The sequence below is a fragment of the Phalacrocorax aristotelis genome, chromosome 1 (assembly GCF_949628215.1).
Source record: "Phalacrocorax aristotelis chromosome 1, bGulAri2.1, whole genome shotgun sequence".
In the NCBI taxonomy this organism is placed as follows: domain Eukaryota; kingdom Metazoa; phylum Chordata; class Aves; order Suliformes; family Phalacrocoracidae; genus Phalacrocorax; species Phalacrocorax aristotelis.
In genome coordinates, this window is record NC_134276.1 from 150,856,115 (window position 1) to 150,871,102 (window position 14,988).

The 14,988-nt window shown below is 37.7% G+C and overlaps 1 protein-coding gene across 7 annotated transcripts in view; it reads right to left on the reverse strand.

Annotated features, from left to right (window-relative positions):
- ERC1 (ELKS/RAB6-interacting/CAST family member 1) overlaps positions 1–14,988 on the reverse strand; it is a 303,504-nt gene that overhangs the window by 23,082 nt on the left and 265,434 nt on the right. For all 7 annotated transcript variants that reach the window (XM_075115935.1, XM_075115897.1, XM_075115945.1 and 4 more), the window contains one exon: positions 9,376–9,477. In XM_075115935.1, the coding sequence (XP_074972036.1) occupies positions 9,376–9,477 (102 nt within the window). The remainder of the gene's footprint in view (positions 1–9,375; positions 9,478–14,988) is intronic.

Sequence of the window (14,988 nt, forward strand, 5' to 3'; positions counted from 1 at the left end):
TTGAGAGCAGAACATTGCAGCACATACACTGGAGAGTCCATGGGAACGCTTACGTATCAGTGACTGCATTCTTCTACCTCCCTGCTGTCTGTTACATTACTAATGGAAAACAGAAGGTATTTCTTAAGTAGTCTACCAGAGAACACAATCAGTGCTTTTCCTGTTCAGATGAACTATAACCTCCCTGTCCGTGGGTGATAGGAATCTTCGTCTCGTCCCTCGCTAACACTGGGGCTCCATTCTGCTCTTCTAAGTCTCTACACGCTACACGACACTTTCAAAGCAAAGCCACCAAACACCTGATTTATCCGTCTTTAGGAATTCTTTTTAGAGTTGTTTGCCCTACATTCAGATGCAAAATCCCATTAAAAAAGAATATCTATTTATACATATATAGAGAGTAATTCTTATCTATATGTTGCATTAAACAAACAGCTGTAGTTGAATTGCCCATGGTGAGCCTACTACGAGTTGGAACTGTAAATCCTGACATCTCCATCAGTAATTATGAGCTTTACCAGCCAGGAAAATATAGCGTCTAGATTGGATACATGCCCTTATCAGTTTTTTAGTCATATTTCTCTCAAGCTTATTTTCATAGTTAATATTCTGAAAAGCAGGTTTGGGCTTGATTCCTTCTCTGCTCTAATATTGTTCATTCCCCTGCCCCCAGTTTCTTTCCTCCTAACTTACAGCTAAAAGGTGCTGGCAGCGACACCCCCAGCCTGGCTCCAGCTATTCCGCTTCTCTCTCTATCCTGCCTCTGAGTGCCAGAGCTCAGCTCCACTCTCCTTTAGGTCACCAACAGTATAGTCATAGTTTGCAGAAGCTGCTGGCCTTGCATTGTTGTATTCTGGGGTGTGGTTGAGTGCTATAGGAAATCCAAATGGCAGAGTAACTGGGAGATAGTACAGACTATCACACAAGCGACAACTCTCCTGGAAGTGGCCAGAAACAAAAATGTTTCAGTACAGAATTGCTACTTGCTACAAAGACCAAGCCACTAGTAGAAGATCATATTCAGCGGCAAGTCAAAAAAGAAAATAAGACACAGACCTGGGATAATCTCATTTGGTAGAAATGAATGATGGCCTTTTTGCAATTGTTTTGCTGAAAAGCACAAGTCTCTACAAAAAGAAACCAGCCATCTGTTTTGAATGTTTTAGAATGTAAGTATCTACTTGTGTACTTCTTTGATCTTTAAGAATAATAGGAAGACAGTGATACAACCCAGTTACACCTCCGTTGTGAGTGCTTAATTCATCCCAGAGCTGCAGATTACAGAATTCCATCTGGAAATCTTAGTCTTATCACTCTGGGATCAGAAAGAAGATGAACAGTGTATCAAGATCAGTTCTTTTGTGCGGGTAGGTATAACATTCTTGGACAGTGAATATATGCTTCAAACGTAAAACAGTTATTAAAATAGCAAAAGAGTGTTTTTTTTTTTTTAAAAAAAAAACAAGATAGCAACAGAAATGTTCCCAGAAACAGGGAAAGGATCAGGAGCAGAGGTTACCATCATTTTAAGGACAGCGTTTTTCTTTAGGTTGGCCCATCCCAGTCTAACAGTACTCTTTACTTACTGGGTAAAATATTACAAGCCAGTATGGGTATAGAATAAGAGTGAAGGTGGAAAGACATGGTTTCCAAATTGGAATGGTAGAAGATTAATCATAAAACAAAACATTAAGTTTGATATCAGCATTACTGACGTTGTTCACCACAGCAGGATTGTTACTTACACTAAAGTGAGAAGGTCACTACAAAAGGCTTTCCATTATTCAGATTTATGACAGCCAAAGGAGAAAAGGTTAATCTCTGAATAAAGATAAAGCTTGAAAAGGCTTGAAAAGAATAGATACCTGTATGATAGCTAAATCAGGATTTTGAATCGTACATTCTCAGAGCAGTAACTGTCAGTCCATGAACTCTTTGTGTCTCCTTGCTTGAGCTTGACGGCACAGGAGTCTTTCAGTTTCATAATTAATAACACCCACATAAGCACGGCTCCAGAAAAGCAGGGATGGAAGGCAGGTCCTGTGATTAACCAGGACAACTGTATTCAAAGTGCTGCCCTCGTAACGATTAATTAGTTACATCATCTTATTTGAGTGCATCACATCGGGGTTCTTACTAAAGAGTTGCCCATATGGAAAGTGGGAGTGAGGAGCCCTGGCTGTCACCAGTATGACAAAACAAACCTGGCACCTTATCTTTCAGTCAGGCCAAGTGAAAATATTTAAGTAAAGTAAGATTATTTCATGTAGCTGCCTTCAAATTTTACACAGGGTACATCTCTAAGGCAAGCATAAGACACATTCTTTCACAGTGTTTTTATACATAGGAATGAAGAACTGTAATGGACATGTTGTAACAGATTATTACACACTACACAATTAGATTGTAGATTTTCAGAGAGGGGAAGAAATGACCCTTCAGAGGACAAAAGATGACAGTGAAGAAGAAGAGGCAGCAGTCTAAAGAGCTTTGTTCAGCATGCTGGAACTGCAGCTTCTTGAAATGTTTAACATTGGGTTATTTTCCCTTTTTTGGGAAGGAGTAGGATTTTGGAAGGAAAAATAAGAAGTGTTAATAAATGCAGTCAAATACAAATCTAACATAATTTTGGGAACAAATTCAAAATGAGGTATTAGAATGGCCATCATCTCACTGTAACAACACTAAGTTAGAATATTGTGTAATAATATTACCTAGCACTTATATAGCACTTTTCCAAAGCAGAACTTCCACTTTACAAAACCTTCAGCTCATTTTACAATTAGAGAATTTGAGACAGGGAGAAAGAGAACAAGTGAGTGGCTGGAGACGATGCCAGGAAAGAATTTATCTTCTGAATTGTGGTCTAGTGCTGTGTCCAGTAAATTACATTGTAATATGAGCCAGGCACAAAAGCTTGGTGTTTTTGACTATTCTGCATGATCTAACAATTAAAAAGACCATATTGAAAATAAATTTATTTAAAAGGGTTATGAGGCCACAGTGTAGTAAGTGACAATACTGAGAACCTAAAAGAAGTGTGACAGTAGGACGAGCAGCTCTTGACATGCTGGAAGCATAAAATGTGTCTCATGGAGAGAAAGATCACATTTACGCAGTGAATGAATGCCTGTGTAATCATCTGAAAATGGAATACATCATGAATAAGATATTTACTTTGATAAAAGAGATCAGTATATTAATCCAAGCACCAAATAATATAGAAAAAGTATCAATATTCTTCTCAAACTTCCTAAAGTATAGACACTTTTAGTTCTGTAGTGATCTCAATGAAAAGTTCATGGGGTTTGACAGCTGTGGCAAAGGTTAAATTAAGTCCCAAGATGTCCTGCCCTATCTCCCTCAATGTCGTTATTTCTAACCCTCTTGCTCTATCATCATAGTAGTCACAGTTCTTCAGGCTACGACCTGTTGCCTGTCACTTACTTCTGCCACTTTCCTCTAGGTGTCCACTCATGCATTTCCTTTTAGCTGTAAGATGGAAATAAATAAATGCGTCCTCCAAAACAAGAGAAAAGGAAATTGTAAGTACTCATTGTGGGCATTCCTAGGGGTGAGACAAAATTGCTCTGCAGACACAAGTTAGAAACACATGGCTTACAACCCTGAGCATTGAGCTGGCTTTTGCACGCGTCTACTACAGTATCTTCTCTGTGAGATTTAGCTGTTTCTATCATTCTTACTTCAATCCTTTTAAAACCTTTGTCCTAAAAAATAGAATACAGCAATGTCATTCAAGCTCCGTTACCCTTTAATAATCACAAATATCTGTTTAGAATGAGTCTGCTTTCATAAACAATATATTCATTAAAGATATCCTTTAGAATATTATGAACTCTAGATTAAATCTATAGTTAAAAATTTCAGACTGAATTAATTATTCTTAATATTGATGACTTTCCCTGTTTCAGTTCTTATGTTTAGATGACTTGGCAAAGTCGAATTACAACGTTAAAAATGTAGCCTTTCGGTACACAATGCATATGTGTAACCTGGTGATGCTGCAAATTATAATTTATACTGGTTTTAACAAGGAGTCTATGAAATTTACTGGAATTGATTGTTTTTCAGTTCTTAAAAATGATTCAAATATTCTCCCGTTACAACTTAGCCCCACAGACATCACCTCTGGAATCTTAAGAGATGTGTTAAATCGTGCTACAGTGTCTTCATCAGTCAACTTGCAATACTTAATGCTGCTGTGTTAAAATTTGTCAAACACAAGTATTAAAGAAAAACTGTCACCAGTAAGAGGCTTTTTGCCTTCAATATTTTTACGGTAACAGGAACTTGTCGATATTTTCATCATCTTGAAAAATCCCCATTTTTATGCACGCCAGTTCAACTCTAGCTCTTTGACCATTCCACTGTTACTCTAATAAGCATAAAATTAATTTTCAGATTTTGTCCCTGGAATTCCAGCACAGCAAAACCAAATGCTTTGCTCCTTAGCAGGCATATCCCTGACGTCGGGATTTACTGGCAGATGTTAATAGAAAATGCTTCCACAGAATGAGTTCAAAAAGCTTGTCTAGTGACAGCATCTGCTAGGCTCCAACTCCTACTGCAAGCCAGACCTCTGGAAGATGGGAAGAAAAATGCTCTACCACAGCATGCATACTTAAAAACGCACATACAGTATGGATAAATTACATACCAGAATAAATATCTCAGCTCTCAGAGTTTCAGTTTTGCTCTGCCTCTGTTCTTGCTCTCAGCACTTTTATTCTGTCCCTGCTTTTCCCTGTGTCCTTTGATTGTCTTTCACTCTTCCAACAGTTTTTTGTGATCCCTTGTCCACTACACCCGTTCAACAAGAGCAGTCCTCCTCATTTCTGATTGGCAGAGGTGACACAAGCAGATTTCTGAACAACACCCACACTTCCTCACATCGTAGGTAGCACGGCTGTGCTTTGCAAGAAAACTAGATTAATTGAGCAGCTTGGAAAATATATGTATGGAAGCTTTGCTGCTTCTTTCCCCCATATAGCACGTACATGGTACATATTTACGAGACACACACACACACACACACACATATCCTTTCATATGGTTTAGATATCATAAAGTGTAAATTCATATTATTTTTTATAAAAACGAATAAAAACTAATTAAGCCATTGACCAGACCATTTTAGCATTTGAGAAAGAGAAAGAGGCATCTTCGTGAGAAAGCACACTAGAATACGCTTGGATATAGAGGAGGATAGAGCTCCATCTGGGGAATAAAATGAGTCATAAGAAATTCAGACAGCAAGGAAACAAGCCTAGAGAAAAAGGCTAGGAAAGATTATTTCAGGATGAAGATGGTATATACATTGACCTGTAAACCGAAATGTAAACTACCATTCTCTGAAACTACAGGAAGGGTGCATATGTTTAGAAACAGTGCTCCATTTCAGGGGAGCTATATCTGATAATGCTGTCATGTACAGGACTGGCATAATTAAATATTCAGTCAATTCCAGAATGCTGGAGAGGAAAAGCCTTAAACCTCAAAACATAAAAATAATGTAGTTTGCTGTTGTACATATTTTGATGGTCTCCATTTTATCTTCAATATTGACCAGAGGTGATCATATCCTCAGACATAAAGGAACTTTAAAAAGCGAAGTTATCACCAAGACACTTTTTTATCATTACAATACATACATTTAATTTAACACATGTGGGTTAGGGACTCTGTGACTTACAATATATTTGCTTTTACAAAGAGAATAAAGACTTTTTTTTTGCATGCACATGGAATATCATGGCAAAACCATGTACTTTGTTGGGAATAACTGGCTTGGGAAGCATCAATCACCTTTATACTTTCCCTGTTAATGTATGCAAGACAATCTTGAGGCTGACATGTTTCTCAGATGAGACGCATGTAAGGCAAGGATGCTGGCTGCCTCATTATTTTGACTAGGATATTCTGTAACATGCTTTCCTAAGGAAAATGCCTCAAGTACAAAGTGGAGACATGCTGTATTTAATGTGAACCACCCATTAACAGATAAACTAGGAGAAACCATACTCTTAGCACAGTTGCATTCATAAATATATCAGCAGATGGGAGAGGAAAAGAGAAAGATGTTTCTACAGTGTGTTCTACACAACCTCCATGTTTGCTCTAGAATGAAAATCAGAATTATTCCTACCTTCATAGTGAGTGTCGTCTTCCTTTTCATCACTTACTTACCTGGTCTTTCCTGTTTAATTGCCATGCATCAGCAGATCTTTACAAGCATTGTCTCTAAAACTTCATATACTAACGCACAACCATTGCAAAAGCCGTGATTCAAAAAGAATGTGAAATCAACAGTGAGTGTAAATTAATGAAGCACTTTATCAATTTTTCCACTAAAGAGACTTTCTCAGTTCAAACCCCAAGGCATGGAATTCAAGTTTGATACTGCCATGGTTGGATTAAATTTTTCAGATGGTTGACTTGAAAAGAGGGGTCTGGTCTACACAGTCAGACAGACCTGTAAGTCTGCAGTTAATTGAGCAAGTGTGAAAAGATGAGACAGGAGCTTATTCTTCATGAATGGTTTACAAATGTAATATAAAGTAATATTTTTCAGAAATGCAAGGGTCCAAAATTTCCACAGAATTTTCAGTTTTCTTTCAAATAATTGATATTGAAAAATCAAATGCTGAGAAAAACTGTGACGAAACTAATGTGCAATAATTTTTCTTAAAAGGATAAGTGAAGAGAGTGAAGAAATGTCATTGCATCTCAGTACTTTAATTACTTCAAATAAATTTATTCTGCTTTAAAACTGATACTACGAGGCATAAGATAATCCTATGTACTGTAGCTAAAGAATCAATATTTGACCTTTGTAGCTCTGTATCAAGGCTCCTGGCCGGTAAAGGATGTTTTCTTCTTTGCTAGAGAACAGGCGTGAGAAGGTCTCTGCCCTGTGTACTGCCTTCTCTTCTGGAAATGGGGGTGGTTGGGCAGACAATTTGAAGGCAGAAAAGAGAAAATTGTGGACGCAGGCATAGAGAAACAAAATGTACTTTAAAAGACAAATAGCTACCGATTTCTCCCCCATTGTTTTGAGAGAATGAGGGAGATGGAAGGGAGAGGTGAAGGTTAAGGGGATGTTCCTTTTTGCCTTCCAATTTACAGAAAATTTATATTCCTAGTCCATATTGAGAATCATCTATTCTGAGCTGATAAATATCTGTGACTAGTTAGGTCAGCATGCATGGCAGCAATCTCAGCAGCAGATCTCAACATGCTTAAAACCTTCAGGAGGAACATTATCTTCAGGAGGAACATTATCTCTGAGCAAATTCTTTACTAACCAGAATTGAAAAAGCATGCATAGATTTGGCTACAGTGCAAACTGCTTTGAAAAAGAATCCGACTGAAAACATTTCCTCCATGAAGTCAATGATAAATGATATGAGAGACATTTCCTGTTCTCTCGTTCGCGTTAAGAGTTTGCTTTGCATAGAAACTCAATTACATGCCCTGGAAAGTTCTCCCCACAACATCATGAAACAATGACACGATGATTAGAAGAAGAAAATCAGAAACTAAACATAAACACACGAGAAACACCCTCATGCAGAGACTGTGCAAGCATGGGGGAAGGAGCACACCCAGGTTTCACAAAGCACACGGGAGCGAGATGTGAGAGTGACTGTCAGAAACTTTTCTATTGGCAAGAAAAGTTGATTCTCACCGTTCTGAACAAAATGGCTGAACTAAGAGCATCTGACTGGTTATGCCCAAATACCCTCCTCCTCATCCTAGCGGTGCAGAGGTGGCAATGGGAGAAAAGCCCCAAGAGCAGCATGGGAATGAAATAAAGAGATGGTTAGTATTTAAAGCACATATGCAAGTACAAATAGTAGTAAAAAGCGTTTAATTCCTCATGTAACATTCTGAGCCACTTTGAGGCACAGCTTGCTTTGCTCTCTTGCAGGCTTTGTCAGCTTTTAAAATGCCCCTACGCAAAGGGAAAGTGCAATCAGACCCTTCTCCTGCCCTCTCCTCCCTACTGCCCTTCCCTGTAAGGTCTTTGCAAGAACTTCCTTAAATGTTTAATTTTTGTAAACTTTTCTTTACATTTTGTCTTTTCATCCGTGAATGCTACACTGCACTCATTTGCACGTATGCACTACAGTTACATTCTGGAAATGGCTTCATTTCACTATAAACATGAAGCGTAGAAGCAACAGATATTCTAATGTTTCCTCCAAATTATGATTAGGAAAGCCATTTAATTTGCAGCATTAACAGTTGCACTCTCCCAAAGAAGGTAAGACCAATGTTTTCTAAAAACATTGCACAAAATTCAAGCTACTCCCTTTACAGTTCTTTATTTATCATCTGGAGGAGGGTATTAAAACAAGATGCAAAAGGAAGTTGCTCTGAAAATAAGTTTTCTGCTTTGCATATACCCCTTATTGTCTTCTGATACAGACATGAAAAGAGATTTTTAAAGATTATTTTTGCAAGATCAATATGTAAATTTTTTTTCGACATTTTTGTCTTGTACCTTACTCATAATTTCTGCATATCACTAGGTTGATGCTTAAAGGTGTAGATTGAGATGCCTTCCTTCAAATCTCAACAATTTCTGGATGAGCCAGAGGGCAAAGAGGATTGCCAAACATTCCTTCATTTTGTCAAGGCAGTGATTAATGATCACTAATATTTTAATTAAACTGGAATGGATGAGATTACAACATGGGATATGCAATTATGTTGGCATTTTCTGTGCTACCCAAGGGATAGGTAATCTCTCTGATAGTTATCAAGCACACGGCTGTGCTTTGTAAATGACACAGGAGGCTCCTCACTGCCTTGGAGATGGTAAATTGATTTTCCTTCAGTTCACGGCCCATTGAGTTTGTGAGGGAGCAGCCTGTGCTCAATTTGGCACAGAGGCCAGGATTTCCTCTTGGGAAATGAAGGAAACTGCTCGTATGCAATCCATAGATCAGAAAGCTGATCCTGGAGCATGATTTCCTGCTACTGAAGACAAGAAACAGTCCTGGACACTCCACACACTCAAGCAGTAAACCTGAGTTACTAAAATCTGAATATACCAGACAGGACTCCAGTCTTGCATTTTAAGGGAGTAACGTCTTCCCTTTCATTGTCTACCCCCTCTTCTCCACCCACTTAATAACAGCTTGGTACTGGGAACTGTTTGTTCACATTTCAGGAGTTTTAAACGAAGCCGACACAAGAGCAACATCCATTTCTGGTTTATAACTGCACTCTGGAATGCTATTTTTGTTCCAAGGTACTGCAAGCATGTCAGGGAAAATTACATATGACTCAAAATAATCAGGCCCCATAGTAAAAATTACTTTAAAAGCGAAAAAAGAGACACATTACCTGGTCAGGGGAGGGCTTGTGGTTGGTTTGGTTGGAATGGGATGAGGATTTGAGGTGGTCGTCCTCATAGTTGTCAGCCATCAGCTTCATACGGTTCTGAGTCTATTGAAAGAAAAAAGAAGACGAATCTCAGTCTACCTTCTAATGTGATCATAGGGACTAAAGGGAATAGGGTATTTATGTTATCCTGTATATCCAAAATCCATACATGGAAAAAAATAAGACACATGCATAAAACATTAGTAGGTATTCCTGTAGAAAACTGGTAAAAACTGGGAGACCTATTCCAACCACTTCAGAGGCTAAATTAGTTTTACAATTAAGTGGCTCATCTGACTTGTACTTACTAAAACGTGTGCTGTACGTATGTGTGCAAAGAAACTGATTTCTTATTATAAACCCTTGGGATTAAGGTTCAAACACCAATTTGGAGAACAATTCAATGAAAACATCAGTTGGATGTCTCTAAGTCAGTCAAAAAAACCAAAAACCCCAAAAATAAGTCAGTTTAAAAAAAAAAAAGAGTAATCAAGCTGAAAATAAGTTATTACTTAAGAAGTCCATCCAGTTTCAATATGCAAATCAGTTTTCAGTTGATATTCCAAAGAGCAGGAAAATTCTGAGACTGGTCAGAAAAAATGTGTATTATAGAAAAGTCTTTCTGTGAGGAAATTAAAAAGTTAATAAATAAGTCTTTGGGAAGAAAAGGTACCATATTAAAGATTTATAAAATTAAAAACTGCATACAGTCAAGCAAAAGTTTAACAAAATATGAAACAACTTTCTTAGCTCTTCTTCAGCTTCTCAGGAAATTTCAAATTCCAGAGGATACATAATATTTAAAAACACAAAATATAGAATAGATTGTGTAAGAATAAGTGGAATACTTTACCTTAACACAACCATTCTAGGTAAGCAGTTGTAATGGACATTAAAATATACTACGTGACTGTGTCTGCAAAGGACAGCATTAGTGAGATAAAGCCCTTTTAGGATGCTGTCCTGAAAGGGCCTACAAACACACACACACAAACAAGGAAAGAAATCGATTTGGGCAAAATGTCCCACCTCCACCTCAGGGCTAACAAAGACCGTCCAGGCAGCATTGACACTCTAGGAAGAGCCTAGAGGGGACTTAGAAAGAACTGCATTGAGGGTCTTGCAAAGTGAACTGCCATCCCTATGTCAGCTGCTTCACTTCAAGTTATCTGGGTGCCACTGTCGTTGGGCGCTCATACCTGGCGCAGACCCAAATTGGAGTGACAGCATTTCTCCTCCCAGCTCACAAGGTAGACAAAGGCCCATTTTGAGCTTTGTGGAATCCTTGTATTAAAAAAAAATTTAAAAGCTAGCCAGACCTATTTTAGATATGATACACAGTAAATTATGTACAGCTAGACATATTAAATCATCAGAGATGCACTAAAATTAAATGTCTTAAATGAACGCTCAAAGCTCACTATAAAAATGCCAGCTATTGATTCAGTCCCTTCATGACTGCATGGTTTCTCACTGAAAACTCTAATTTTAATGAGCATCTCGAGGCTAGAGAATGCAGATTCTACTTGACTGTATGCCGATCATTATAGAGAAGGTCCAGGGCTTGAATCTGGATTTGATTTTATTTTGGATTAATTTAACAAAAGCTAATAGTGAATTGAGCTTAAGCAATAAGCAATTTAATCATACAAAAATCTTTATATTGTTTGCTCTGTTTTGTCAAACAAGTCTTGAATTCCAAGTCTGACTCATCATTCATAAATCACTACTTGAAACATACTACATTAATACTAAACAACCAGTTTATTGTAAAGGCACTTTCTCCATATTTATTACTTTATTATATTTAAGGTTGGCTCTTTAACAATTTCTTCTTTGCAATGAGAGCTACTGATTTTAAATGATTTTACATGTCTTTGGAAATTTTTGGTTTTGATAATAAATAACTTCTTACAGGACTTTCAGCATGGATGTGGGAAAAAACCTATTAAAAAGCAGAAGTTTAGCAGAATGTTAGCACAGCACATTAACATTTCTGAGAGAAAAAGTAACTCTCCCCAGAGAGAGGCAGAGTGTTTTATGATACTGCATGAAAAAAAACTATGTTAGCGCTAACACAGGAAGAGAAGAATATAAAGATCTAAACATTTAAAGCTAAGCATCCCTCACAGAAAATTCTGAAGTGGAATTGAAGAGGTTGCAAACTTCTGTCACTTCAAGTAGAGTAACCTACTACTAATACTCAGCAGGAGGTATGAGAAAAGGCTGAGAGAAGTGGGCTGGTTTAGCCTGAAAAGGACAAGGCTTCTTTAATTATTGGACAAGAGGAAAGAGAGAAGATGAAGCCACATTCTTCCCGGAAGGGACAGGACAAGAGATCACGGATGTAAATTGGAACACAGAAAATTCTTGTTGGAGATCAGGAAAATTCATTTCATAACAAGGCTGATCAAACACCAGAACAGGCTGCCAAGAGGCTGCGGTATCTTCATCCTTGCAGATACTGAAAATACGACTGGACAAGGCCTTAAGTAACCTGCTCTAGTTAGAGATGCTCTCTGCAGGCGGTTGGAACAGAAGTCCACTCCAATCTAAAATATGCTGCAATTATTATTTGGGCTTTTCATTTTCAGATAATTTTATAGCTACCAAGGCTGGAGTTTTCAAAAGAAGAGGGAGCTAAGGTCCAAAATTCCTCCTAGCTGCTAAATATGATTTAGCTGCTTAGCTCCATTACAGCACTTTCTACATTTTAACCCAGAACAATCTCTGCAGGATCACGATGATGACAATCATACAAGATCAGTTAATCTAGAAAGACATTTTCTGTTGTCCCCTTTTAATCCAACCTGACCTTCCACTCCTTCTGTTCTTAATTTAAGAGTGCATGTTTGTGATATAAAACTCTTGGCAAGAAAACACCAAAATCAGTATTGTGATTTCACTACAGGAACTAATTTACACATATATCATTGGAATTGGGCAAAAATGAAGAGAAGGAAGAAAAGCAGTTTATTTCCTGATGGTCACCACTAAAAATTATTTTACAACATTAAAATTCCAAGCAGTGTTGCAAATATATAAAATAATATTTTTCTAATTCTCTGTGTCAAACACGGAAATAAAAAGCTTTTGCTTAGGACTGGAATACTAACTGATGAACTTCTAATTGCAATTCTTTAGAACAACTGGAAATACATGAACTCAGTTTCTCTGCTATTGCTCCTCTCCAGAAAGAATATTCAAAAGGCTGGAAATTTCTAGAGCATATGGCTGTTGCAGTGATTTAAAAACAAACTGTTTACTTTGCTGTGGGAAACCACTCCAACATCCTGCAGTCCTGAACTGCTTTGTCACGGTGCTCTTATACAATCTGCTCCCACCTTATGAGGTTATGGCTCAGATCGCAGAGCAAACATTTCTACATCACTGTAAAAAGTATGAACAACAAAGTGGTTTAACCGCTGTGTCCTGTGAGAAAATAAATGAGCAGTGCAGACAAGTTGCTTGTGCCAGGAGTGCTTTTGTCTAAAGCCTCCAGAGCTTGTAAGCAGAACTAGTGATGATAAGAACCGGATGTCAGATCCAAATTTTGCTTAAAAATACCATGTGCCATTACAGGTACCTCCTTCATGGATGTGCAGGTAAAATGCTAGAATGAAAAAAACAGGCAAAACTCTGCAACTCAGTAGGTTTCTTGCTTTTCTTCCAGAACGTTTCTTGTTTTTTTCTTTTGACAGAACAGATTTCATAACCTTATTCCTTGTCCTCCAATCACACACACCCCAAAAACCCCACACCTTGTCAAAGCCCTTACCAACGCTCTTTAGTCTTCCAATAATCACCAGGCAAACGAACAGTCCCAAGCCCTTTAGACTAGTATCAATCCTCAAATTTACTGAAGAGCCATTGCACACACTCAAGCTCCTAACTGAAAGCCAGGAATGACTGTGGAGAACTTACCACAAGAGGTCTGCAGACCAGAGTCTGTGAACTGCAGGTCAAAAGCATAACATTTTAAAGGGTACTAGATCTAAAAGACCCCCAACTTCCTCTGGTTGTATATTAGACTATACTCTAGTACTATCAGATCTTGCCCACCCTCCCTTCCCCCCGCCCCGCCCCGAACTTCGGCAATGGTCCTTCTGCCTCTCTGATACATTTATTCTTAATGCCTTTCTTGCTTCTCATCATTATTTAACCCTCACTTCTACCCTATCCCTTGCTACAGCAGGCAGTTATATTAAAATAAAAAAGCACCAGCAGAAGATATGAGATAAACTTGTTTTAATCATAAATGTGAACGGTCAGCATCAGCACTTCTTTTAAACATACTCTCTTTTCTTTTGTTGTTTTGTGGTGCTGCAGGGATTTCACTATATTTTCACCATGCTTTTTCTGGTTATCGTACAGTTTACTTCTGCCTGTATTCTATAATCACTAAATATTTGGCTAAACAAGGAAATTACCATGGAGTAGACTATTTCTAACACAGCCAACACCTGAAAACTTTCATTCCAAACAGCACTTGTATAATATTTTAGCTGCCAAAACTGTAGCCATGGAGAATTTTGTTTAAGAATCACTGAGTTCCTCCTTCATGCATGTACTGCTTCAAAGCATACTCTCACCTGGAGGTTCCTAAGAGTAAGTTATTTTATGTTCACAGCAGACTACACTGGTAGCTTGTTTGTGCAACCCACCTGAAAGACCAAGCTAATAGATTTTATCATAGTTAAATTATTACGTGAGAAAAAATAGAACTGATGCTGATCCACAAAGTGTAGGGGAAAGTCAGAGACATATTCCAGAACATAGCTGGTAAAAGCTAGAGGAGTCCTGCCCAGGTCTGACAAGCTCTTTATAGTGGAATTCCACATATAAATTTGAAACCCACAGATTTAACTACAGACATTGTTTATAATATATTTTAGAGAATGTTTTTATTTGAAAGCTTGCACTAAGTTGTGCATTATAATAAGAATACATACTTTCTTAAGTATTTTTGCAGGATAGCTAGTCTTCTCGTAACCATTACCCTGGCAAGTTTTTTAAACCAAATTTCATTTGTAAGAATAGCACATTTCTGTATCTCTAGACATGACCTCTAATCAACGGCAGATACTAGCTCATAAGCTGTGTGTTCATTATATTAATCTAGTCTGCTTCATACTCACACTGCAGTAACTTACTGAAAGAGTTCACATCAAGTCTGTTTCTCCACCATGCAAAACGCAGCGGAAACCATGACATCAGTGACTACTTTCTCATTTTTTGTAAAATATTTGAGTAGGATAATTTCTGGCTTTGCTAACCAGTCTAAACATGCTTTATTAATCCTTTAATGTAGAGTTTAAAAAGCCCCACATTAAGTAAACATTAATGTAATGACTGTACTCATGACAAATGGATATGTGGTAGAGTCAGTGTGTCAGTGAGTTAAAGGAGTCATCCCATTTCAATCTGAGTTGAATGTTTCACTGGAAGCACACACATGCAAATGGAACAGTTTAGAAACCTTTTCACCACTAATAACATAGAAATATAATGGAGAAACTTAGCAGATTTTTTTTTCAAGTCATGAGCTAAATTCAGTATCTTTGAAAATTATGT